The sequence below is a fragment of the Fonsecaea multimorphosa genome (assembly GCF_000836435.1).
Source record: "Fonsecaea multimorphosa CBS 102226 unplaced genomic scaffold supercont1.44, whole genome shotgun sequence".
NCBI lineage: Eukaryota > Fungi > Ascomycota > Eurotiomycetes > Chaetothyriales > Herpotrichiellaceae > Fonsecaea > Fonsecaea multimorphosa.
In genome coordinates this window covers 57544-82773 of record NW_015971678.1, presented here as the reverse complement: position 1 = coordinate 82773, position 25230 = coordinate 57544, and the positions used below count along the sequence as shown (strand labels likewise).

General features: G+C 52.3%; 9 protein-coding genes across 9 annotated transcripts; 5 read left to right on the top strand and 4 right to left on the bottom strand.

Moving 5' to 3' along the window:
- Positions 1–469: 469 nt before the first annotated feature.
- Z520_11876 (uncharacterized protein) lies at positions 470–2462 on the top strand (the record flags this gene model as incomplete). The annotated part of the gene is made up of 3 exons (XM_016782363.1): positions 470–1935; positions 2017–2303; positions 2389–2462. 3 exons carry the CDS (start codon positions 470–472, stop codon positions 2460–2462), a joined length of 1827 nt encoding a protein of 608 aa, XP_016626524.1.
- Positions 2463–3015: 553 nt separating this feature from the next.
- On the bottom strand, positions 3016–3852 carry Z520_11875 (uncharacterized protein; the record flags this gene model as incomplete). The annotated part of the gene is made up of 4 exons (XM_016782362.1): positions 3016–3138; positions 3191–3448; positions 3512–3787; positions 3847–3852. 4 exons carry the CDS (start codon positions 3850–3852, stop codon positions 3016–3018), a joined length of 663 nt encoding a protein of 220 aa, XP_016626523.1.
- A 369-nt stretch (positions 3853–4221) lies between these two features.
- Z520_11874 (uncharacterized protein) lies at positions 4222–7082 on the top strand (the record flags this gene model as incomplete). Its single annotated transcript, XM_016782361.1, has 2 exons — positions 4222–6664; positions 6721–7082. The coding sequence occupies 2 exons, from the start codon at positions 4222–4224 to the stop codon at positions 7080–7082; spliced, it is 2805 nt and encodes a 934-aa protein (XP_016626522.1).
- An 806-nt stretch (positions 7083–7888) lies between these two features.
- Z520_11873 (uncharacterized protein) lies at positions 7889–9265 on the top strand (the record flags this gene model as incomplete). The annotated part of the gene is made up of 1 exon (XM_016782360.1): positions 7889–9265. One exon carries the CDS (start codon positions 7889–7891, stop codon positions 9263–9265), a length of 1377 nt encoding a protein of 458 aa, XP_016626521.1.
- A 1439-nt stretch (positions 9266–10704) lies between these two features.
- Z520_11872 (uncharacterized protein) lies at positions 10705–13376 on the top strand (the record flags this gene model as incomplete). The annotated part of the gene is made up of 3 exons (XM_016782359.1): positions 10705–10940; positions 11642–12875; positions 12933–13376. The coding sequence occupies 3 exons, from the start codon at positions 10705–10707 to the stop codon at positions 13374–13376; spliced, it is 1914 nt and encodes a 637-aa protein (XP_016626520.1).
- Positions 13377–15043: 1667 nt separating this feature from the next.
- Positions 15044–16933, top strand: Z520_11871 (uncharacterized protein; the record flags this gene model as incomplete). The annotated part of the gene is made up of 3 exons (XM_016782358.1): positions 15044–15416; positions 15469–16776; positions 16860–16933. 3 exons carry the CDS (start codon positions 15044–15046, stop codon positions 16931–16933), a joined length of 1755 nt encoding a protein of 584 aa, XP_016626519.1.
- A 555-nt stretch (positions 16934–17488) lies between these two features.
- On the bottom strand, positions 17489–18548 carry Z520_11870 (uncharacterized protein; the record flags this gene model as incomplete). Its single annotated transcript, XM_016782357.1, has 2 exons — positions 17489–18110; positions 18187–18548. 2 exons carry the CDS (start codon positions 18546–18548, stop codon positions 17489–17491), a joined length of 984 nt encoding a protein of 327 aa, XP_016626518.1.
- A 1514-nt stretch (positions 18549–20062) lies between these two features.
- Z520_11869 (uncharacterized protein) lies at positions 20063–22051 on the bottom strand (the record flags this gene model as incomplete). The annotated part of the gene is made up of 1 exon (XM_016782356.1): positions 20063–22051. The coding sequence occupies one exon, from the start codon at positions 22049–22051 to the stop codon at positions 20063–20065; it is 1989 nt and encodes a 662-aa protein (XP_016626517.1).
- A 527-nt stretch (positions 22052–22578) lies between these two features.
- Positions 22579–24685, bottom strand: Z520_11868 (uncharacterized protein; the record flags this gene model as incomplete). Its single annotated transcript, XM_016782355.1, has 7 exons — positions 22579–22772; positions 22882–22989; positions 23065–23357; positions 23436–23560; positions 23622–23956; positions 24022–24204; positions 24262–24685. The coding sequence occupies 7 exons, from the start codon at positions 24683–24685 to the stop codon at positions 22579–22581; spliced, it is 1662 nt and encodes a 553-aa protein (XP_016626516.1).
- Positions 24686–25230: the final 545 nt, after the last annotated feature.

Here is a 25230-nt window from a genome sequence, read left to right as displayed (position 1 = left end):
AAGAACCTGTTCTCTGCCGGGTTCGGAGTATGGTTCCCTGGACGACCTGTTCTTCGATTCTATCCATGTTCTTGCTACATTCCGTTCTGTCCAAGAGCTCTGGACGGACAAGCCCGAGCTCATTTGCATATGGAACTTGGGCAGTTGCTATGACAGCAGTCCATATCAGCTGTCTAATCTCTTTCGACTCACCCACCGGAAGACTGGCATTGAATGCATTGTTGAACAAGGCGCTCGCATCACAATGCGCCAGTTTCCACTTGCGCTTGAAGAGAAGATTGAGACACATAAACCTCTCGAATGCCGCAATGAGTTTTCGATTCTCTCACAACTCGCTTTTCTCTTCCTTCCTCGCCCTCATCATATTCGTTTCCCTTGCGCGGTCGTTAGTTTTTGGCCACTTCTCAAGCCTGAACTCGCCGAAGGTCATCCGCTACGCTGTCAGTACCATTAACCATTATTTCTCACTATGAAGTCCCCAACAACGATACTTGTTGTGCTAGCCGCGAGTGGCCGGGCGCTGGGCTCCTGGATGGATCGGTTGAGAGATGTTACTGTGACTGAAACAGCTACAAGGACAATTCAGTCCTGTCCTTGCAATGGAGAAGTGAGAGTCACACCCGTTGTCCGAGGGCAAGACTTCCCTGATTTTCCAGAGGCACCGCCGCCGTTTGGGCCGTTTGGGCCCCTTTTCCCTGCTGCAGCTGGAATGTTTCCGGCCAAGGCAGGTCCGATAGTGGCAGTCTACAGCACCGCAGGAACAATAACGACCAAGACCGGCATCGTCCTAGAACTGGAGCCTACTCGCGGAGGTCATGGTCCTGGATTGACAACAACGATCTGGACAGGCCCTCAACCCACCGATGATCTAGCCTGGATAGACTGGAAGCTCCCGCCCGGAGAAGACGCCGGTACGTTGACACGAACTCAGACAAAGTTTACGACCATCTACGGCCCTGCTCCAACCAATGCAGAGAATGAGCCATGGGGTGATTGGCTCGAGCCTCATCACACTAAGGAGTCTTCCCTTTCCACCGAGACGTCGACTTCAAGAACCTCCAGTTCGTCATTCGGCGCTGGCCCCATTGGCAGTTCCACAACATCGACTGCAACAAGCTATGGCAATCCGACTAACCCCCATTGGTCGTCTAGCACTTCTGTCCGCTCAACCTCTTCCTCATCCGCCACCGGCGGCGGCGGCATTAGCCCAATTGGAAGCTCTACATCTTCAGGGTCAACCGGTACCTCTAGCTCAACGACAGGCACTTTCGGTAGCAGCACCGGAAACTCTACGACATCAAGCGCTTCATTCACCTCAGCCTCCACTAACACACTGACCAGCTCAAGCGGCGCGGGAATTAGCAGCACTACCACCACTAGCCTCGGTACTGCAACAACGTCCAGCTCCAGTAGCAATGGTGTTGGTCCCATTGGGGGAAGCACCACGATCTCTTCGAGTACCACCAGTAGCTCTTTCACCTCTACCTCCACAACCAGCATTTCAGCAACTTCCAGCCTGTCTGCGGGCACGTCGTCTTCGGGGAGCGTTTCTAGCAGTAGTACTGAAACTACAACCGGGAGCACAACTGTGTTTAACAGTGGCAGTTCCACAACTAGCTCTTCCTCAGTCACATCAGGTACCTCTTCTACATCTGTCACGACCTCGTCGACAATTACGTCGACAATTTCCTCAGCAACCACTTCGTCCTCTTCCAGCACTACTCTGCTCTCCTCGTCTGCACCTATCTCTACGAGCACAAGTGCGCAGGGGCCAGTTGTGACGGATGATGTGCGCTCTTTGTCCTACAATGATTCCATTCTTGAAGCTCACAACATCCACCGTGTCAACCACACTGCAGCCAACTTGACCTGGTCAGACAATCTAGCGACGATTGCCGCCGAGATCGCCGCCAGCTGTGTATATGGCCACAACACGTAAGTAATTGCATCCTCCTCCTTTTACTTTTCCATCACGCCGTTGAGTCGACACGTGCTAAGTCATGTAACCCATTGCAGCACAGCTGGCGGTGGCGGTTACGGTCAGAACATCGGCGCTGGATACACCTCTTCGCAGGTACCGGTCATGATTGGTAATGACATGTACAACACGGAGATGCCGAACTACCCACTCCCCTACGGTGTGGACAATGTGGATACAAGCAACTTCGACTCATGGGGCCATTTCTCACAGATTGTGTGGAAAGACACTCAACAAGTAGGCTGCGCGACGCAGTTTTGCCCCAACGAGGTGTCGGGTGCCGACTTCACACAGTATTTCACGGTTTGCAACTATTACCCTCCTGGTACGTGCGTCACCACAAGGTCTTAGCTTTGATACCCACCTTTATCGGTTTGTCAAGTTTATGGATAGACTGATTAGAAAACTAGGAAATATACAAGGAGCATACAGCAACGTGGGGGCGCCTCTAGGTCTACCCATCACAGTGGAGCTGACCGATTGAGAAAGATGCAAGCACATGATATACTTCAGCCACTTTGGCCTGGATTGTAACAATAGAGTTGTCTTACAAAGCGATCATTGAGTGTACTATTTACAGGGTTGGAGCCTCGGCGCTGGCAGCCGATGTTACTTTGGGGGATGGTGAGTTCGCGAGGTGAGATGGTGGAAGGAACCAGAAACTATACTTTGACAGTTTGCGAAGGGTTTGTCTGTGGAGCTCGTTGATCAAGCTCCTGAGTCTATTGATCATGAGATACAATTCTAAAGCAAAGGGCGGAATCTGACTCTTCTGCAACAGAAGCTTTAGCCTCCGGATGCTGCAATTTTTCTCGATATGCAGCCTTTTGTAATGCAACATTTGGCCCCTTAAGATATCCCGGTCGAGAACATGAATGGATCTGTTGTAAAGCCTCCCGGAGGACATTTAATCGTGATTGTAAAGATTGAGTCGCAATAAAGAAATAGAAATAAACCAAGACGTATCCCGTCTACTCTGACGCCTGGCGCCGTGCTCAACATGCAAACCTCCTTCACAGATAACCCTGCTCTCAGTCCTACTTCCGTAGACTATCCAAACGAGCTTGCAAGTCGTCATCCTCGCCTCCGCCACCTATTGCTTGAGCAACACGACCTTCCGGTACTGCCGCCTTCTGTATACCAGTCGGCGTTTCACCGAGCTGCAACAAAGAATTAGTCTCCAGCATTCGACGCGCGTGGACTCGGGCTTACCGCATTGTTCAAGTCGACCCCGATTTCATCCAGCACCTGATTCACCACTTCTTCCCCTTCCTCTTCGTCCTCCAGCCCGGTGACATCGTCAATGGCATCGTCCATCATCTCCTGGCGCTGATCCATGATATCGTTCTCGCGTTCAAACTCCATGGCGATCCGCTGTAGAGCAGGTAAGTTCATTTGGCGATTCATGCTTCCGAGTAGCATGGTAGCTCCTTTCATGGACTGCATCATTTGTTCATTGCTTCGGACAGTCTGTCACATGCAAAGCCTTGATCAGTAGACACTCCCACTGTATAAGAACCTGGGGTAGTCTACCTGTATCCTCAAACTGATCGCTTGCAGCTGGGTCCTCATCTGATAGAACTTCTGAATATACCTCCTAGTCCTGACCAGATCCTTTGCTTGGATCTTGCAGGCTCCAATCTGCCCATTCTTTGCACTCTTCTTGATATCTGCCACGAGCTTCTTCTCTTGATTCTCAAGCTTTACACGTTCACGATCGAGCTCACGCTGAGTCTTCTCCAAAGCGCGTTGGTGTTTGCGTAGCCTCTCGGCTGGAGTCATACGCTTGCCGAATGCCCATTCTATGATCTGATACCGGGTGGTTAGTGGGGTAGAGGCGGACGTAGACGGAGAGATGGCAGACTCACATTCATGGTGAGATGTTGAGAGATCGACCAGAGGATAAGGGCAAGATTGTTTACAGTCGACTCAGTACAAGGCTGTAATCAAAGGACCAGTGTCATGGAGTTTGTCGCACCTGTAGTCGAGGCTGCGGTTTATGGAAGGTGTGAACTGGAACATCGGCGCAGCAGCCACTGACGCTGCCGGCCGGAAGAATGTCGGAGCTTTTCCTCCGATCAACTTCAAACTGCGGCTTTTGCCTTTTCTCCATGGCAGACAGGAACATCCATACATTACTCTTCGCAGATTCAGCCACAGACATTATCATGGACCTGGATGACCCTATAGATCCGATGAAGTTTGAAAAGGTCGATTAGGGGCTGCTGCAGACCACCTTCAAAATGAGCCACACCGACGAACCCGCCGAAGGGTCATCGCGCGCCTCCCTAGATCCCCATCTCAATACCTCAGAGGACCAGGACGAAATGACATCGCCAAACCCTATCCACCCACCTTCGTACCGACCCGAGTACATGACTGTAGGCAATGGGTCACAGCCGTCTCATGCCGCAGCTCTTATGGAACAACTAGAGCATGACTCCGGCTATGGCAGCATGGCAAACGACGTGCAACAGTCTGGTGGCGAGATGCGCGCATGGGAGGACGAATTTCTCAGAGACAGACCGACACCTGCCCATACTCCCCAAATCAACGGACAGCCCCCCAGAATGTCCGAAACAGAGAAACGATCGCTCGCCAGTCATGTGCATCAACTTTATTACAATCAAAATCGCGTCGCACTCGCAAAAGCAATCTCGCAAACCGTCGAACTGCTGAAGCAATTAAAGGAGATGAATTCTCAATGGCCTGCACACTATCCCTCTGTTCAGAAAGACGAGAAAGAAAAGCAATTGGCCAGACCAGCTCTGCGAGAAGTCCAGTCAACGAGGGAGGCGGCAGATTTGTCACGGCAGATGTTTCTCAAAAAGGCAGCACAAGATCGGCCAGGAGCTTTGAAAAGAGCTGGCACTTCACTGGGAGAAGATACGTCGGGAGAGTCAAGTTCGCAGGCTCAACAAAGGCGGACGCCTGAACCACGACTAATCACACCACAAATCGCGCAGGAGTTCTCCATCCTTAAACTCGACCTCAAAGTCGGTGCGCTGTCTCAAACGGAACTCGTGCATTCTCTGGAAAAGAAGTCGATCGCCTCACTACTGGATGGCAAAATAAGTCAGAGCGTGCGGCATTTGTTGGCGCTGCGAGACCGAATCGAGGATACATCGAGCAAGGTGTTGGTCACTGGTGATCTAAATGCGGGCAAGTCGACCTTCTGCAATGCCCTCCTGCGCCGCAAGATTCTGCCTGAAGATCAGCAACCCTGTACCAGTATTTTCTGTGAAGTACTGGATGCAAAGGAGAATGGTGGCATCGAAGAAGTCCATGCTGTTCACAAAGATTCTGTCTATGACCGAAATGATGAAAGCACCTACGACTCTTATTCCTTACAAGAATTGGAGAAAATTGTCGTTGACAACGACCGATATATGCAGTGCAAGGTCTATGTCAAAGATATTAGGACGATTGACCAGTCGCTGCTGAATAACGGCGTCGTTGACATCGCGCTGATTGATGCCCCGGGCTTGAACTCAGACTCTGTCAAGACTACAGCTGTGTTTGCCCGACAAGAGGAAATTGACGTGGTTGTCTTTGTGGTATCAGCGGCAAATCACTTCACTCTCTCTGCTAAGGAATTCATTTGGCAAGCAGCACATGAAAAAGCCTATATCTTCATGGTGGTCAATGGATTTGACAACATCCGAGACAAAGAAAGATGTCAGAAGATGATTCTAGACCAGCTGGCTAAACTGAGTCCACAGACATTCAAAGAAGCCCAAGAATTGGTCCATTTCGTATCCAGCAATGCCATCCCTATGGTGCCTTCGCTGTTGACCGATAGAGTCGATAGCGGCGGCGGCGGTGGATCGGATCCTCCCGGAGATGATGATGACGGTTCAGACAAGGGCAAAGGGAAAGACAAGGAAAAGATACGAGACTTTGAAGTCCTCGAGAGTGCACTCCGGCGGTTTGTCTTGGAAAAGAGAGCACGCTCGAAACTTGCGCCTGCAAAGACCTATCTAATGAACTGCTTGGGCGACATGAATGTTCTCGCCACGGTGAATCGCGACGTTGCACAATCAGAGCTTGACCGTGTGTCCAAAGAACTTTCGGAGATCGAACCGGAATTTGAAGAGAAGCAGAAACAGCGTTCCGTCGTTTCGGAACAAGTCGAAAAAGGAATCGATTCTACATCAACTGAGGTGTACAACTACACCCGATCAACTCTGTCCAGCACTATTGCAAATGTTGGCCATCAAAACCACGGCATCGAATACCCTGGGATATTCTCTGCATTCCAATATGCAGAAGACTTGCGCGTGGCCATGCTTGATCAAATTTCCGCTGCAGTCGCCAGCTGTGAGAACTACGGCCGGGCCAGGACTGTGCAGGGGGTCAACACCATCAAGTCACTTGGCTTGTTGCATGTGGGCGATAGCTATGAGAGCCTGAACTTCGCGGCAGACAAGATGTTCCAGCGCCGCAAGGATGCCCTGGTGCGGTCTGTGGATACAGACGTCGATGTGTGGGATTTCTTTGATGTTGCTGGATTGTGGGAGCGACAAGAGAAGACGGTAGGTACGGGGCTCGCGCTCACTGTTGCTGGGACGTTAGGCACCCGGGCAGTTGGTGGTGTCGGGTGGGTTGATGGAGCATTCGGCGCTGCCAAAGTTCTAGGAAGCCGGAATCTGAGGAGGTTGATTGTACCAGGCGCCATTGCTGCCGGTGAGTCCTGTTGTCTCCTTGCAAGCCCTTGAACTTCAACTAACCCGTCCTTGCAGCAATTTTGGCAGTGGCCTACATTCTCTCAACTATCCCGCAAACCCTGCCTCCACGTCTTGCTCAGAAACTCTCTGCGACTCTAGCTCAAATGGATTACACGCACAGCAACGCTCATCGAATCGCCTCCGAGGTCCGTCGCGTCCTTCGCTACCCTGCGCAACAATTAACAGCAGACCTCGCCCACAACGTGGAAGAACTGAGACAGAGGAAAGAAGACGTGACGAAGACGAAGAAAGAGAGTGAGGTCGCGCGAAAATACTTTGGGAATCTCGTGCGGGAGAGTGATGAGGCAAGGAGGCGAGTGGCAGGAATTGATCTCGAAGGGGGTCCGCCCGGTGCGGTGGGTGGTTATGTCCTGTAACCGCCTACTCACTCTGTGCTTGCAGTTCTCAGAGAGGGTATAATAAGGAAACGGGGCCACGATGCAGAAGAGAGACGTGCTTCGTATACGGTGGTGGTGGGTTACGACTATGATGGGCATGTGCATGAGCGATGCTGGACTTTCTCCACTTGGTCTCCCCTTGATTGTTGTCTTGTACAAATCCAGCTTTCACCCTTTTCGCGGTAAAAACAGCGATAATATGAGGCGTTTCTTCACTGCATTTCCCTGATCCTGGTTTCATGTCTGCCTAGTCCACGACGACTTATCGTGGCTGATGGGAGGCTGATGTGAGGCGTGACGGAGCATGAATCGCGGCTGCCTTGGCCTGCCGCCTCCGAGTCGGAAGCAGCGGGATGCGAGACGCTACCTTGGGTACCTTAGAGGTGCCTATAGTGCCTACCTAGGTACCGCCAGGATACCTTACTACTAGTACTAGGTACCTACCTAGGTACCTAGGTAGGTAGGTACCTACCGGGTCACGTAGTGAGGCCAAGAGAAGCTTAGCGGAGCTTAGTGGAGCTAGTGGCATCTAGTGGCGGCTGGCGGCAGCCGGCAGCAGACTCGACGTTGACGTCATCCTGGTATACGTTCACCTGCCGATCATCACCATATCACCACCATCACTCGTGTCGTTGATCTGTGGCTTATTTGTCCCCCAATATGTTTAGTGGTTACGACGTGACCATATCATTACACAGTCTTCCCTATATCTACTGCTCGATCCGTACTTATCCTCACTGAGAGGACATCAGAGAACAGCCCTTCAAGGGTGGCATCAGAGCGCAATGGCAGACCCCTCGCAGCAGCCCAACTACTATTCCGGACAACCACAACAACAACAACAACAACCTGTGGACGTGAATCATCCAGCTTTTGTATACCACCCACAGGAACAGCCTTCTGGTTACCCACCTCCTCCGCCCCAGCCGCCGCGACCGCATGAAACCACGGCACCGGGCTATGATCCCCCGGGTCCCCCTCTCCCGCAAAGACCCAACGTCCAGGGAAACTTTGATGTTGAAGCTCAAACGACTCCTTATCCACAGCCGCCCGTCTACAACCCGGCCGCTTATGCTCCCGGCCAACAACACCAGCAATTCCAACCACCGCCCCAGCGCTACAAACAAACATTCACCGCTGACGATGATCCAAATAACCTGGTCCACTACATCCGCGATCCTCATAAACTGATAGGATACTTGGTCCCGTTCCCACGCCCAGTGCTTGCCAATGTCAATCCAGAAACCATCCCAGCCCGTTTTATGATCTACACGCCGCCACCACCTCCACTGCAAAAGCCAGCTGAAGGCGAGAAGGAAGGCAAGTTGCACAAGGTCCAGCGGAAATGGCAAGAAGAGGTCCGCTCCTCAAAGACCAGCACCGCCAAAACCGCCAGCTGGAAGGGTGTCAAATCTAAAGCAACACGCGGGATCGATTGGGCCATCCATAAAACAACATCTTCGAACTTGGACTTCCTGGGCCGTGTATCTCCTGGGCCTCAACAGACGCATTCCGACGATGAGAGAGACCACGAAGGCCCTGAAACGCACAAGACGGTAGCAGTCGAGGAAATGGTACTCGTTTATCCACCCACTATGAACCTCACCGACCAACAGATGCGCGAGGAATTCGTCAACACAATGCTGCGGACAAAATCCAAGGCGCAGAGAGATACCATCATCGCGACCGGGCTTATGCCGGTGGCTTACGGGATTGATATCCTTGCTACATTCATCTGGCCGTTCGGCGGGCTGGGCGAGATCGATACAGTCTGGGCCTATGCGAGTTTCCGTGGCGCAAAGACCGCAAGAACCGTGACGAAGCGGTTGACGAGCTCAACTCAGTCGTCTCCCGGCCATGAAGACGAATCAAGCAAGTTGAAACTCACATTCACACACTCTCAGCGGCTCGAAATCCTTCGCAAGTACCTCGATGCGGAATGCCACAAGGCTGATTCCAAGCTGTTCCCGCACTATGAACATTCTCCTACTGAAAGCGATGTATTGGAGGCGATAGGATGGACTCCTAGTCGAGACACCGAGGAGAGGAATTGGGAGGATGAACATTGGGAAATGCAAGAAGTCAAGGAGGATTTGAAGACGGTGTTCAAGAAAGCGGCGAGTGAGTGGAGAAAGTGGTGCCTGCTGCTACAGAAGAAGTAAGTTCCCTCAAAATCCTGCTCGAATTGGACGAGCATGCGAGATCCTCCGTTACATGTTTCTGAGGCTAACAACGGAACAGTCCGGAGAAAGCAATGAAGAAGTAGGCTTTGAGATCAATGCTTGTGACTCGAGTCTCGTGTGACCATTGATACCTATGTGCTTCGCGTCGTTGAAAATTCGGATAACATCTTTTGGAGGAACGTGCTGAGTATTTCCTTTCTTGCGACCAGCAACGAGAAGATGAGTTTCTGCGCTAGATCTGCGCTGAACAGCCACTTCCATTTCTGCTAGCACATGAGCGCACTTGATAATGGCAGGGAAAGCGAATTGGGAGTCTGAGGATGCAAAATCTGGGGCTCGGGAAACGATTGTCGGACAGTACCGAGTACTCGGTACACCTGAAACTTCCCATGTCGCCGACTGTGATGGGCAGAAAAGCAGCTCGTCCCTCCTGGAGAGCAAGACCCGCGCAGTCCGATTCGAGTATTGAACAATCAAGAATAAGGCCCGCATATTCAAGGACCCGTGGTCAGGTATGGGCTCGCTGTTCGGCATCGGAATTAACGGTGCGCCTCGTTCAATGTTTGTAAGCCGTTGGGATGTTACGGAGAAGTTGTAACTCGTGGCCATGTGGAAGCAAGCCATATTATTGGGCTACACCACACAGATCGATTCATAGCGAATATTGACGGGTCGCACTCCTGTAATTACCTCTGCCTGCCCGCCTCCTAATCAGTAGCATGCACTGCGCACAACAGCTGAACAACGGCTGCCCGAGATGTTCGGCCGAATGAGTGTCGCCACTGACCATACAACATGGTCCAAGGGGCCCAGCTTGACAGCTCGACAGGTAGCGAGGGTAGGTAGCCAGTCACTGCCAGTGAGCGGGCGCCTAACAAAGATTGACTGGCTCACTTGGCAATGGTGCCATCTAGTACCAGAAACAGGCGGGGTGCCGCTCGTGACGCCGGTGACGGTGTCGGTGACGGTGTCGGTGTCGGTGGTGGAGGTGTTCCGGGGGGCGAAGAGCATGAATAATGAGAATAATAGTAGAAGGAGGGAGGATGGATGCCTGGGCTGTGCATATTTTTTTTGTCCCTGTTCCTGAGAGCACGGCTGTGTACCTACTAGGTAGATACCTTACTCAGTATACAAATTTATGTACCTACGCGGACAGTACCTACCTAGGTAGGTACGCAGACGAATACACCGGGCACCCAGCGGACACCCGGACTGGCAGGCAGGAGGGCTTTCGCTTGGTACCCACGCGACTGCAGCTAGGCATACCTACCTAGGTACCCAGGCACCTCTCTCGCTACCTCGATACCTAACTGGATTGGCTCTGGGCTGCGGAAGTAGGTACCTAGGTAATTGGTTAGCTGGCATGGGCGTGCACCTTGGCCCCTGGGGCGAAGGAGAAATTACCTGACTGACGTCTGATGATGTGGTCCATCGTTGGAGCGGCACGGGCAGCCTCTCTGGTCCTCGCCCACCTTTGCTCTTCCCCTCCCCCACAAACTTCCAGCACAGCGCAAGCAACCAGAGATCCGATTGAGAAGAGCTTGAGGTGGAAAGAACAAGCAGGCAAAGCACACCAAAGGCACACCAAAGGCACAACCGAAAAAGCAAGCCACACCCCCTCATCTCTCATCCGTCGTTCACCACGGCACAACCAGTATCGCAAAGCCCAAATTTCATCATTCCCTTACCTACATTGTCTTCTCCCGCTGGACTGCGCGCGCCGCACTGCCACCTCCATATTCTCATCCTCATTCTTTGAACCAATAAATTACTGCAGCGCGCTCCCTCGCTCCCCTCCGTCCCTACCATCCTCTCTCAGGCCAGCGCCATCACTACCGACCTCTGACCTCATCTTCTCCCGCTCCTCTTGCGGCGACTCGTCCGATCAACTTGCCACGCTCGTGACCCGGCCTTCCATTGCCTCGAGTCAAACCCCCCCGTCTTGATCGAGTCGTGTCTCTACAAAAATACATCTCAACAATAACCTCCAAGACCCCAACTCCAATACCGACACACTGCTCGTCTGCACTTGTCGAACCGGCACTCGCCAACCATTCACGCCTCTTCGTTCATCCTCAAACTACCTCGTATTCCTAGCCCTCAGGCAGAGACCAAAACTCGACTTGAACACCCTCTCTCCTAACCTATTTTCAAGCTCCCAAACCTTCGTTTCCTTAAGCACGTTCGCTCGAGGCGCTCTTGATATCCGGTCCGAGGCCTCTAGCGCATTCCTGTCTCTTTCAAGCTGGCGGGCACAACCGATCGGAGATCCTCCTCGGGAGGCTTTCTCAATCGCGTCTTTGGAGGCAAGAAGGAGAAGGATGCAGATTCTGAGAGCATACCCTCTCGAATCAGCACTGACAGCAACCACAATGGCCCCACTTCCCCAGGTGGCAGCATCACAGTCAAGACCAACGACTTGAGCCCCAAATCCGAGGCTCGAAAGCCAACAGAGGAAGCCTCCGCGTCGCCTACAGCCGAATCCAAGAAGCGGAGGAGCAGCAGCTCCAAAGCCAAAGAGATCTTTACCCAGGCTAAAAACTCGTTAATTCATGGTGACAAGGACGGGCCTCAAACACCCATGCAGAGACTGTCCAAAACCGATGCGGCGCTGAGTGTGCCACAAGGCTCGCTGAATAACTCGGCCGGCGAGTCACAACCTACGCCGAATTCGTCCTTTTTGGTCGGTGTGACTGAAGACAAGAACAAGAAATGTCGCCGCACCATGGAAGACACTCACTCATATCTTTACAACTTTCTCGGCACACCAGCACCTGTGCTCTCTTCCGAAAACTCATTATCCAAGAAAACCTCCAGAGAAGATCGGAACAGCCTCAGCACCATCCCGTCCAATTCTGCCCAACATGTGGTGGAGACCGACAATGGCTACTTTGCTATTTTTGACGGGCATGCGGGCACCTTTGCAGCCGAGTGGTGTGGGAAGAAACTGCACGTCATTCTGGAAGAATTAATGCGCAAGTATCCCAATACGCCCGTCCCAGAGCTGCTTGATCAGACATACACCACGGCCGACAATCAATTAGAGAAATTGCCACTGAAAAACAGTGGGTGTACAGCAATCACAGCAGTGCTGCGGTGGGAAGACCGCGTGCCTACCAACCATTCCGCCACGGGGTCTCAGGCCATTGCGTCGTTGGCCGCAGCAGCGGCGAAAGAGGCAGAGAAGAACGAGAAAAACAACGAGCCACCGAAAGATGGAAAAGACTCTACGCCGCGGTCCAACTCAACGGCTGAAGCGGCGGCAGCAGCGATTCAAGAAGCTAAGCAAAAAGCTACGCGACAGAGAGTGCTGTACACCGCTAATGTTGGTGACGCCCGGATTGTTTTGTGCCGTAACGGGAAAGCGCTTCGTTTGTCGTACGATCACAAGGGAATGGACGAAAATGAGGGACGAAGGATATCGAAAGCCGGAGGATTGATACTGAATAACCGGGTCAACGGGGTGCTAGCCGTGACGCGAGCGTTGGGCGATTCATATTTGAAAGACTTGGTAACCGGGCATCCTTATACGACTGAGACTGTGATTCAGCCTGACCAAGACGAGTTTTTGATCTTGGCCTGTGATGGAGTAAGTTCATGATGGGTCCAATTCCGTGGGAATGCATGCCATGCTAATACGCAATAGTTATGGGATGTCTGCTCAGACCAGGAGGCAGTGGACTTGGTCCGCAATGTTCACGACCCTCAAGCTGCCTCGAAGATGTTGGTGGATCATGCGTTGGCCCGTTTCTCGACCGACAACCTGTCTGTTATGGTTGTTCGCTTCGATCCGCAGAAGCTACAACAAAATACCAAGATGGATATTGGGGTGGAGACCGAGACGACCAAGGATAAACTCGCGATCAGCGAGGTGGAGATGCTCGTGGGAGAAGCACGGCGGCATTCCGGACTGGCTCAGGAAGGACAAATATCTGATCAAGACTCGGAAGAGTTGAGGCAGACAGTGATCCAGGAACAGGAAGAAGAAGACCAGGAAACGGGCCCAGAGTATACGCCGGAGGGTCAGACCGAAGCTGAGAAGATCTTGTCAGAGAAGAAATCGGAGCAGGAGAAGCCTAGCGAAAGTTGAGTTGATGTTTGGTGCTGTTCAGGGTAAACCAACGAGGAGGGAATAGACGACCGCCTGGCACGAGATGGGGCAAACGCACCCCTTTCACGCGCAGGAGCCGGTGATGCGTCACTCCACGACGCCAAAAATGACAGTCTGCACCAGTTAGACACGTTGTCGAGTCGAGTGTCCAAAATTGACGGATGTGCCCATTTCGAATCTGTGGCCTTGGATAGCCCAGGCCTTGATCGGAGTTATGTCGCAGCCCGAGACGATCCAAGCATTGTCAGGATGCATCCCATTTTTGCCTGAGGAAAGGCTGACCCAGCAAACCAGCAATGGACCAGCTGTGAGGTGGAGTTATTGATAGCGGCAGAAGCAGCCCAGCAAGCATATTGAGATTTTGCCCCGACATTCTTCTTCCCAGATCACGGATGGTCCTGACTACTCCGTACCGAATGCTGGACCGGTGTCTGGTGGGCGAAATTGAGGGACTTTGTGATTGAGTTATTATACTTGTCCAGTCGAGAGACCGATTTTCATCTTCCTTCCCTTCGTAGACACGACCCTGGACCAAAGGTGGGCTGCTTGCAATGGAGATGCTCAATGGGGAGGCAAGGCTGAAGAGGACAATCAAAGGGGTTTCGGAGCAAGGGAGGCGGGGAGAAGGCATTGGCCCTTTTCGGGCACGAGCCGATCAGGGTGAGTGTGTGAAGGGTTAACTGGGCGTATCCACCTAGGAAGAGTACGTTCTATTGTTATTTATTCCCTTCCGCCGAGTGGGCGTAGGGATAGACGGGCAGCAACAAAGGTCGCTGGTATGGAAGAGCACTCCGTATTATGTAAGGATTTTCCGACCCATTGCCCATCTATGCCGGCGGGATGGAGGACTCGTAAGGCCCCAGGAGGTATGGCGGAGCGGAGAGTGAAGAAGCCACCTTCTGATTGAACGCAGGAAGACGTGGGGGTTGAAGAAGAGGAGTTAAGGTATTCCCAGGGCCAGTAGTGTGAAGACTATTGCTCTGTCGAATGATTTTAATCTACTGTGCCTATAGCTAAGTACCTTTTCTTCACGAATGAGGGAGGGGTTGATAGAGAACTCGCAGCTTGTAGGGCCGGAATAGGAATAAGAATCTTTAGGCCTCGCGGACATCGCTAGTAGCTATCTGATGCCTACCTGGGTACCTAGGTACCTAGGAAGTCTGCTGTTAGTGCTCCACGGCCGGCTCGCCAGGTACCTGGTCGCGAGAATGATGCCACGCTTATCATCATCAGCCTGCAGCTTTGCTCGCCAAAAAGCAAGAATGCGCCTCAGGCCCACTCCAACCACAATCGCCGCCATGGAGCTCCTCGCAATACCTCGTAGTAAAATCCTCCTAACAAATCAACTGCTCCTCGTATCAGCTACAAGCTACAAGCTGGCTCGCTAGGTCCTGCTAGTCCTGCTACCCCCAATCGCCCCAAACCCTGACGTGCCATGGGATTTTTTTCTCCAAAAGATTAATCTCTGGCCTCTCTAATCTTTTTCTCTACAACCTTCATTCAACATCCGCCCTCGTCGTACCTTCAAAAGCCTCCGTTAGTCCTTTTTCCTTCTTCTTTTCTCTCCTTGTCTTGGTCAGATTTCCTGATGGGCTTCATGATCTTGCCTTGATCGCCTCCCCAACACCTCGACCATTGCGGCCACCATGGCGAGCAAACTCTCCCTGCGCATGATGCCCGGCTTGCCAATGGCGTCACCCAGGTCTTTGTCCATGCGAGCTTTCTCAACGTGTCGCCGCTCAGCTTTCCCACTTCCAATCGCCTCCAGACCGTCCTCCTTGGTGCCCCGGCCACTTATCCAGCAATCCTTCCGTCGCCACTATGCCGATGCTCCCAAAGTCGAGCTTTCCCCAGAACCCAAACCGAAGAAGCGCTTCCGGTTCTTCCTTTGGACATGGCGCTTGACCTATCTCTCCGTTCTCGCCGGGCTGGGATATGTCTCGTGGCAGATCTATGAAGGCCGCAACCCAAAAGAGCAGTTTGACCCTGATCCAAATAAAAAGACCCTCGTCATCCTCGGTGCGCATGCTACCTCCCGCAATAGCTGATACTCAAATGCTGACATGCTCAGGTACCGGTTGGGGTTCCGTCTCCCTGCTCAAAAACTTGGACACAGAAAACTACAATGTCGTCGTCGTCTCGCCTCGTAACTACTTCCTCTTCACCCCTCTGCTGCCCTCATGTACCACCGGCACCATTGAACATCGGTCCATCATGGAGCCCATCCGGAACATTCTCCGACACAAGAAGGCAAAGGTCAAGTACTATGAAGCCGAATGCACAAAGATCGACTACGAGAAGAAGATTATCTATGCCAAGGACGACTCGGAAATCAAGGGCGACACGATGGAGACAGAGATTCCCTTCGACCTGCTTGTCGTGGGCGTCGGAGCAGAAAATGCCACCTTCGGAATCCCCGGTGTTCGTGAACATGCCTGTTTTCTGAAGGAAGTCGGTGATGCTCAAAAGATCCGCAAACAAATCATGGACTGTGTCGAAACCGCAACTTTCAAGGATCAGAGCCCCGAAGAGGTCAAGCGTCTTCTCCACATGGTAGTCGTCGGTGGCGGTCCAACCGGTGTCGAGTTCGCTGGTGAACTGCAGGATTTCTTTATGGAAGACTTGCAGAAATGGGTCCCTCAGATCAAGGACGATTTCCATGTGACTTTGGTCGAAGCTTTGCCCAATGTACTCCCCATGTTCAGTAAGCAGCTGATCGAATACACCGAGTCATCCTTCAAGGAAGAGCATATCCAGATCCGCACCAAGACCATGGTCAAGAACGTTACCAACAAGTACATTGAGGCCGAGGTCCAGAACCCAGACGGTTCGAAAGCCCTGGAGAAGATTCCTTACGGACTGCTTGTCTGGGCCACTGGTAATGCTCTGCGTCCCGTGGTCAAGGATCTCATGTCTCAAATCCCTGCTCAAGCCAAAGCCCGCCGCGGTCTCGAAGTCAATGAATACCTCGTGGTCAATGGCACCGAAAACATCTGGGCTGTCGGAGACTGCGCCGTGGCCAACTACGCACCCACCGCCCAAGTCGCTGCCCAAGAAGGGGCTTTTCTTGCTCGTCTGTTCAACACCATGGCCAAGACAGACGCCATTGAGGCCGAACTACGCGAATTGTCCGCCAAGCAGGCTACGGCGAATCCGGACGAACGTAAAGTCATCCTGGAGGAAATCAACCAGCGCCAGCGCCAGCTCCGTCGCATCAAGCAGATCGGCCCATTCAGCTATTCGCATCAAGGATCACTTGCATACATTGGTGCTGAGAAAGCGGTTGCCGACGTGTCTTGGTTCAGCGGGAACATCGCAAGTGGAGGTACTATGACGTACCTGTTCTGGAAGAGCGCCTATTTGAGCATGTGCTTTAGCAGTGAGTATTACATTGCCCGTCCCTTTCCTGGTCGTCTTCCCGCACGTAGATGGGTTTTCCGCTGACAGTTTCTGACTTGCTAGCCCGCAACCGTATCCTTGTCGGCTTTGACTGGGCCAAGGCCAAGTTCTTCGGCAGAGACGTGTCGAGAGAATAGGCAAGTTCAGACAAAGGCTCCAAGCTTGAGGAAGAGTCATTTGGGCTTTCGTGAAGCAACACAGGATTGTATGCGCTGCTGCCGTGTTGCTTCTGGACAACGGGGATTTTGGGACGGTATTAATGCTTGTCTCCCAATGCCCTTTTTGGGCGCGGACCGAGAAAACGACCACTGTTTAACTTATAGAAAGCCTCCTTTGTGGGGGGCCGAGCACTGTATGGTAACCTGTTTATCTTTCTACGCCGAAACATCTCAGCTGTTGCGCGCCTCGTACCGGCAAGATCGGATCCTGATCTAGGAGACCGGACGCTCCATTGAGATTTCAAAGAGACACTGAAAACCACCTAATGACCACAAAGGTCTGGCGGTAGTTCGCTTGCCAGCTGTTCCCTCAAACCTACAAGATACGTGTTTTGAGATGCCATTCCGCTTTATACAAAGTCCAATCCTGTGTTTTCTGTCCTAATCTTCTTTCCGGCTCGACAAGCAGAGCCCAGGCGACTGGGAAAAAAAAGGAAGAATCCAGTGTATAATACATATATCTCGCCCGCTCTTTTACCACAACTTATCTCCTTCCTTCCTCTTGGCGGCCCTGCCACCCCGTGCACTCTCTCTTTTCAGGGCCTTCAGCTCCTCTTCACTGATTGGTGGCTTGAAATACAGACTGGCGCTCTCGCCCTCTTTGACCATGTGACTCAGATAACCGCGATGATTCGCGTCCCTGTAATACTCTAGCTCTTTCCGTGAGCTTGGATCGGGTAGTCTGTACGGGAAGCCCATTCCTCTGGCGCGGTTTTGAGGGAGCTCAGACCCTTCAACGGCCAAGTTGGGATTGTTCAGGGCCGAGGGATCCCAGCGCAGGGAGAGGAAGGGATGAGTCTGGCTGTTCTTGATGCGGCGTATCGCTTGCGCGGTGTAGAAGCGCGTCGTCACCGTTCCGCCCAGAGCTTCGACCGCGGAAATGGCGGATTGCGACGCCCTCGAGACGACGATGTGGATGGGTGTTTTGAGCTCCGAAGCCCCAGTTCCGAGCAGTTTCACGCCGTCTTTGATGCGACCCAGTACGCGCGACGAGCAGAGCTCTTTGAGGGTGATCGGACGGGAAGGGTCGAGGCGGCCTTGGTCGATCCAGGATTGAATCTTGTCCAGGTTGATGGGGGACATTTCATTGGCAAATCTGGCAGGCGCAGGCCATGACATCAGTCTAAATCCTCCTCCATTATTCAAAAAGGGCCCAGGGCAGTAGACCTTACAGATTCTTGAACCCATATTTCCCATGCACGATATGCTCGGGTGTTTGACCACCATTGAATCCGGCGGGCACCTTGCCACGCTGTTTCTGCCCATCAGACCCGCGACCGGACTTGCCTCCTTTTCCCGACGCTGGACCTCGTCCGCGGCGGATCTTCTTGTTATAGGCGCCAGGCCGGTCGGAGAGGGAGGTTAGGATTGAGGCATGTCGGCGGCATTGTGGAAGCGTTTGGGCCTGAGTTTGAAGGAAAGGGACGAGGAACGCTGGAATGGATGAGTTTGTGGTTGCGGATTTTATTTTGACGGTGTCGGTACACAGTACCGTCGACGAGGGCGAGAGCCGCAGGCTTAGTCGAGGCGGCATTTGTCTGGTAGGGAATGACCTTGTTCTTCAAGATCTTTCGACAGTGGAGAGTCGATTGAAAGCTCTAGGAGATACCAACCGCGCAGGTAGAGTTGCCGTTTACGGATGCCAAGCACACGTTGCCAAGATTCCGCCCCAAGAGCATTTCACTCTCGCGTTCTGCCAGCTCATCCTTTCTAACTCGATGAACTTTAACAATAGAGATGAGAGTCGTGAGGGAACAGACAGCTGAGCTGATTGTCTGGCAACCTCATGTTTCCAGCTTCTGCTCCGTGCGTGCTACCATGTCTGGTGGTTTCAGCTGTTTTTCCCCCAAGATTTTCTACCCATTGACATAGGTTTCCTCTGTGTCTAAGGGCCAACTGGATCACTCATGCCCTCGGGGCGAGCCGCCTCTGCGAAAAATATGTCCTTGGTAAAGTGGGAGAATTTTCCAGAGAGACCATGTCCGAATCGCAGACTATGAATTTCTAAGGGTGCAGGAAGATTACGGCATATTATTGTATCAACACCGACTTGCGAGCCAACACATCTTTATATGGTTGTCCCGAGTTTGAAGTCAATTACGAGACTCCCCAACAATATAACCATCGTGCCTTTGTGCACAACAATACAGCAAAACCGAGCCACGAGCTTTGAAGTACCGCAAGCTAGAGCAGGGAGAATTCGACTCGTTTGACATGCATCTTTACTGTTCCCAAAAACAGGTTATTTGAGTCTCACATCTTTTCCGTCACACTTGTCAGGATCTCAAGGCAAATCAATGTTATAAGGACTGTAACCGGCGCTTGATTGATTCGTGGCAATTGCAGACCCAATACAAATTGATAAGTAAAGTATACGACAACTCCGGGGCCTCGTGGGGCCCCAACGTTTCGATTAAAGTCGATGAGAAAGCTTTCGATTTCTTCCCAATTGACTCGGCAGTGAAAAGGAATCTGGTTAGATCTTGATCAACAAAATTTTCTTTGTCCTTGCGCCATTCTCCCCTAATCAGACTCAGCCTTGTTCAGCCTCGTAAGGGGCTCCGAACCTATTGTGGGATCTCCAACAACATCTTGAGCATGGACAAATCATATCCACCTCTAGAACCAACAGGCCTACATCTTGCACACCTGCAGGTAGGTCGGCTCGTACTTTTGATTCGCAAAGGCGATTGTTTCACACGCTTGTTCCAGCCTCTCCCTTCTCCTTGAGATTCAATCACTTTTCATGAAACGGCTTAACCACCAACTTGGTCATTGTGACCGCCTCTCGCTCGTGTGCTGGCTGGATATTACATGGAGCCCTTTTCGCTGATACCGTGACATCTGATCTATCTAGAGCTAGATCACCACATACTTGTGGGTGAGCGGTAACTACTGTCAATGAAAAGGCAGCTTTTCTCAGGAGATGAAGCGTGACTGGATAAAAATATCGTATAGCTCATACTTTACAGCAGAGGAAGGAATCTGGTCAAATTGTCACCTGCTTCTCGAGCTACGCCCAACCGAAGGACTAACATTCACTTCTATTCACTCGTTGATGTTCCACTCCAGCCAGCCGGCCCCTTTGCGGCCGTCATTGGTGGTGATTTCGGCCCAAGAGCGAGGAAACTTTGCAACCCTCCCATCCTTGGCCACCAGGCAGAGAGGGGCGTGTCCAATAGGTTTCACATAGAAGGTGAGTGGAAGCGGAGCCATTGTGATGGTGGTTGGCCCGCCCAGACCATTTGCTGCCATTTCAGCTGCTGCTTTGACATCGGTCATCTCAACCAGCGGCTCTCCTTCTTTCTGGACATATCCTACCCCAAGGTGAGGATGGTCCCCTCCACCTCCTCTGGCTTTGGCATGCACAAGGTGGCTGTGAGTCCCGTCGTCAAAGTGGAATGCAGTCCACACCCAGTCTGCGGCCCACCAGTCGCGAGGCCCCCAGGAATGATCCCGTTGGCCTCTAGCCTTGGTGAAGGTGAATGACTGGTCGTCCCACGAGAACGTCCCAGTGACCTTGCAGGGGATCTCGTATCTGGTTGCCCGGCGCCATTTGTAAGGGTGTCCGTCTGTTTCGAAAAGGAGATCCATCTGAACATCCACGGGGCGCCCGGTTGCGTATTGTAAGATTGCCGCTGGATCGTCGAATGCCACCCCTTTTCCTTTGACAGTGATGCGATATTTCTGGAGAGGCACTTCGGCTTCGTGTGTGGCCGTATATTCTGCGCCATGAACTACAAGGTCCTTTCCTGGATGGGGAGCCTCGAAATCGATCACTCCTACCGTGGGTATGTGTGGGCCACAAATCAAAGCATGGTACCACGAACCGCTCTGGTTGGGAATGACGCCGAGTCTCACCCACGCCCCGACCTGCTGCTCAAGGTCAACCACGTCGAAATACCAGCTTTCGTTATGAAGCGGGTGGTCGCTGAACGGGTGCATCTCGTCGTCTGCGGCTTCGGGCTCTAGATGTGGGATAGGTACCGGTGGCGGCAACACCTCGAGCGCCTTCGTGTCAATGACGTGCTCACAGCTGCGTTCGAACATGGTCAGGAACAGATCGTCTCCTCTGGTTGTTCTTTCCACGAGACTCGCCGCGGTGATGGCTTGACGCATTCCAGTAAAACTGTGCATCTGGACACCCGCTTTGCATTCATGGATGCTGATCGGGCACGGAGAGCTCGCGGAAAGCGCCTGGTGATATATCTTCAAGAGTTCCTCTCCGTGCTCGCGGCGGAACTCGGGCGTCACAGCGAGCCCCAAGAAGTAGGAAGGGTCGTGAAGGATAGGTCCCCAATAGCATGTCTGCCAATCCACCAACGTCAATGGCAGGTCTGCGGTGTCTCTGAACAGGATGTTGTCAAGGCGATAGTCTCCATGGACGAGGCCCGTAGGGGCTGAAGTTGCGTCGAGGGTGGCATGGTACGCCTCGAAGCTGTCGATGAATTTCTGGCCAATCTCGCGGTGTTCTGGCTTGAGGCGATCTCCATATCGCTCCTGAAACAGTTTCCAGTATCCCAACATGTGCTCTTCCGACGACCACGCCCTCGTCCTCTTCATCCATCCATGATTTTCCAAGGGTACATGGTTCAAAATCAACCCGTGAAGTCTACCGAGCTCCGACATGGCCAACTTGGCCTCTTCCAACGTTGCCCCATTGATGTCACTGCCGACCCTCCCAGCGTTGTCGCTCATCAGGATGACGAATTCTCCCGACGCCTCATCCCGTTCCACCCTGTAAACAGTTGGGATCGGCCCGGTCGTCAGAAGCGGGGCAACCTCCTTGTAAAAACGGACTTCTCGCTCGTACAGACCAGAGTCGATGCCGAAGGATTTGCAGTCTCCGTCAAGGGAGGCCATTTTTGCCACCACTGAAGCAGGCCCTGCTCGTGTCTTGGAGCCATACTCGAGCTCAATACGGTGCACCTCGCCAATTTGGCCCGTTCCAATCCGGCTAGACTTAGCACCGACCACGTCGAAGCCCAGGGCCTTGGAGAGCCACTGAGGCGACAGTTCAAAGTGTGCGGCAACCATGATTGCGGAAGATGAAGGTGGTTTAATGCATCCAACCTCGCCGGGGGGTCCTCAGAGGCTTTTAGATGTCACCCTCCGCGAGAGCCTGGCCTTGGGGGTCAGGCGGGGTCACGACCTTGTAAGCATTTGATCCCATTGCAACGGGATTTGCCTAGGATATCCCTATTTGCGGGGTTCTCTGTCAATACCACTAGCTACCGAGGCCGAGGTAAGGGACCGAGTAGACAGGTGCACGGAATCAGGCTTTGGAATCAGGTCCATTTTGGGCCATCTCTGACTGAGGCATGTTGACTCAGGAGAAGCCGGGATGTGTTGCTATTGGTAACACTTATAGGCCGGAAGGCTTTAAACCCCTGATGCTGTAACTCCATACCCTTGGCGTATTTAGCCCGGGAATAACCGTATCAGCGTTTAGGACGGCCGCTACGTGAAAGAGAGATCAAAGAGAGTGGACGCCGGAAAATGGCATAGAACAGAGCCCTTCAAATACACGTAATTGTGGTCTTATCATCTGGATTCCCAAAGCCTCAAGCTGTTTTCCTTTCGGTGAAGACAAGACTCAGAGGTGGGCAGGCAAGAGTAAATCCATCAGTCATATCGCGAGTGAACTTGGCTGGATCCTCCCCCTGGGCCAGAGTGAAGTCGTACTGATGCACTATGTAAGCTGTGACATATCGAAGCTCCATCAAGGCGAGCTGTTTGCCGATACAGCTATACGGGCCTGTGTAGTGAACAGCGTCTTGTCAGCTCACTGTGGCATCCAACAGGATCTTTGCGCTCCTTTCAACAAAAGAGGCGGATGGCTATCCTTTAGCGTCACTGTGGTGGACACTTACCATAGGAGAAGGGGACAAAGACCGAAGCATCCACGGTCAATTCGGGGTTTGTGGTCCATCGCTCAGGGATGAATTCCTCTGGTCTTCTGAAATTTCGCTCGTCTAAGTACAAGCATTGGAGTGAGTTTCTCTGCAATCCTGTGTTGGGGGATTGTGCATCGGGATGGGAGTGTTTACCTCTAAACAGAGTGTAGAATGGAACATATACAATTGTGTTCCCAGGAACAAATGTTTCACCGATGATCATGCCTTCGGGGGGAGTCAACCGCTGGACGCCTGAAGGCACGGGAGGATGAAGACGCAAAGCCTCGTTGATGACGGCATCCAAATGCTTGCTCTTCGATAGGGCGACAGAATCGACTTCCCCGGCCTCGAACAGCGGATCCACGTGTTTCCGAAGCTCGGTCAGCAAATGGGGTTCCGTAGCTAGATGAAAGAAGAGGCTCGTCAGGGTCGCGGCGGTGGTATCGCTGAAAGTGTGCTCAGTTAGATATACAGTCTTAATAACCATATTTGCTTTGCACTTTAAAAGGGAAGTCTGTAGTTACCTTCCAGCAACGACAATCAAATAGGCATCAGCCTGAAGATTCATTAAGCCTTGAGCCGTCTTGGGCTCTTGTTTTTCATATTCTTCAAGCAGATAAGAGAACACGTCCGGCTTATCTGGTTTCATCTGATTGCAGCTCAGTCAGAGAACAAAATTCCCTCTCTGCTCGACATAAAAAAAGACTCACCTTCATTCTCTCATCCACTTGGCTATTGACAAACTTCCAGAATCTCTTGTGCTCGAAATTAAGGATCGGTGTCGACCTGAAGATCGGTGCAATCCAGACAATGTGCTTAAAGTAGCCTGCCATGGTCATGTTGGTCTTGAGGGAGTTCATGAAGTAATGTTTGACGCCATTCTTGACCATATCGAACGATTTTCCGAAGGCGAGGTCGCCCATGACATCGAAGCTGTAAAAGTTGAACCAGTCGGTGACATTCAGTGGCTTGCCCTTTTGAGCCTCAATAGCATTCATCAAGCCGGTGGTGTATGACACTACTCGAGGCTCGTAATCGCGAAGACCTAAGTTTTCCGCACGTCAGCCGGAAACGAACCAGGTTGTTCGAAGTGGTTCCAGCAGAAATTACTTTTAGCACCGAATCCCCGATCCCAGACTTTCCTTCGCTGTGAATGCTCTTGCTTGTCTCGGCTGTTTTGTAAGGCCACCCGTGGTCGCATTCCATTGTACCAGGGTCCTTTCGTGCAGGGAGTCTGTGCTGAATTGACTGCTTGAACGGCCCGCGGATCAGCGATGGACAATTCCATCGGTCCTGATGAAGGGTCAGTTCTTCAACTTTCTTTTGCATTGTTGGGCAGCCAGCCGCTACCAAGTCTCACAAAATCCCCATATTGTCTGTGCAGGGCTTGAACCTCTTCATAAAGATGCAATTTGGACCTGACGGAAAGTGATGTCGGATACATGGCAGATAACCGTGCCCAAAAGGGGCCAGGAAATCTGGAGAGTCGATGAAAGAATCCACGATATATCAAGATGCTAGCGGAAGTGCCCGCGAGAAGGCAAGTCCCTAGAGCCGACACATGGAGCACTGCCAGTAGAATTGCCTTCCATGATGGTGCGTAGGCAGTCAAAAATCCCAGGAGAATTAATTGCGTGGTGAAAAAGGACGAGATCAAAGCTGGCGCAGACCAGTCCCATTCACCATAGCGAAACAGCGTCAAATGAAGGACAACACCCAACAGCGCTGCCCAAAGATAACTCTGCGGGGATTGGAGATACGTGAGGATATCCATGATCGGAATAGGTTGAGGGAGGGCTTTCCACTGGACGACTATAACGACGGGCTGAGATGGATAGAACTGGCAACAACAGACATTAATACGGCTTCAGAAGACGTAACTTTGCCTGCCGAGGTAGCGTAGCTCCCACCCAGCTAGTTGGCATCGTTGACATCGTGCACTTGACGTCCGCCTGCAGGGCCACCAGGGCCACCCACCGCTATCCTGACACAGCATGGAGGGTCGTCGTCGAAAGGCCAATCATGAATGATGTCTCGTGTCAGCAAAACTGGGGCATAAAATGCGGGGGTGAGCCCTGGACTTTACTTTTATCCGAGGATACGGGTGAAGATGGGTATTGGTGATTGAGTAGACCACAAGATGCTTGTACTTGCCCTTGAGCAAATTGGCCCCCACCAGTGAAGAGCTTGTCGGCCTGGATGGCACTGATGGCGTTCTGGCCAAGTGTCAAGGTTTCTGAGGCTGATGCTGGAAGAGGAGATCCCGCTTTCTGCCGGCACTTCTTCGCACGTTATCTTTTCGGATCTTGCATCGCTGCA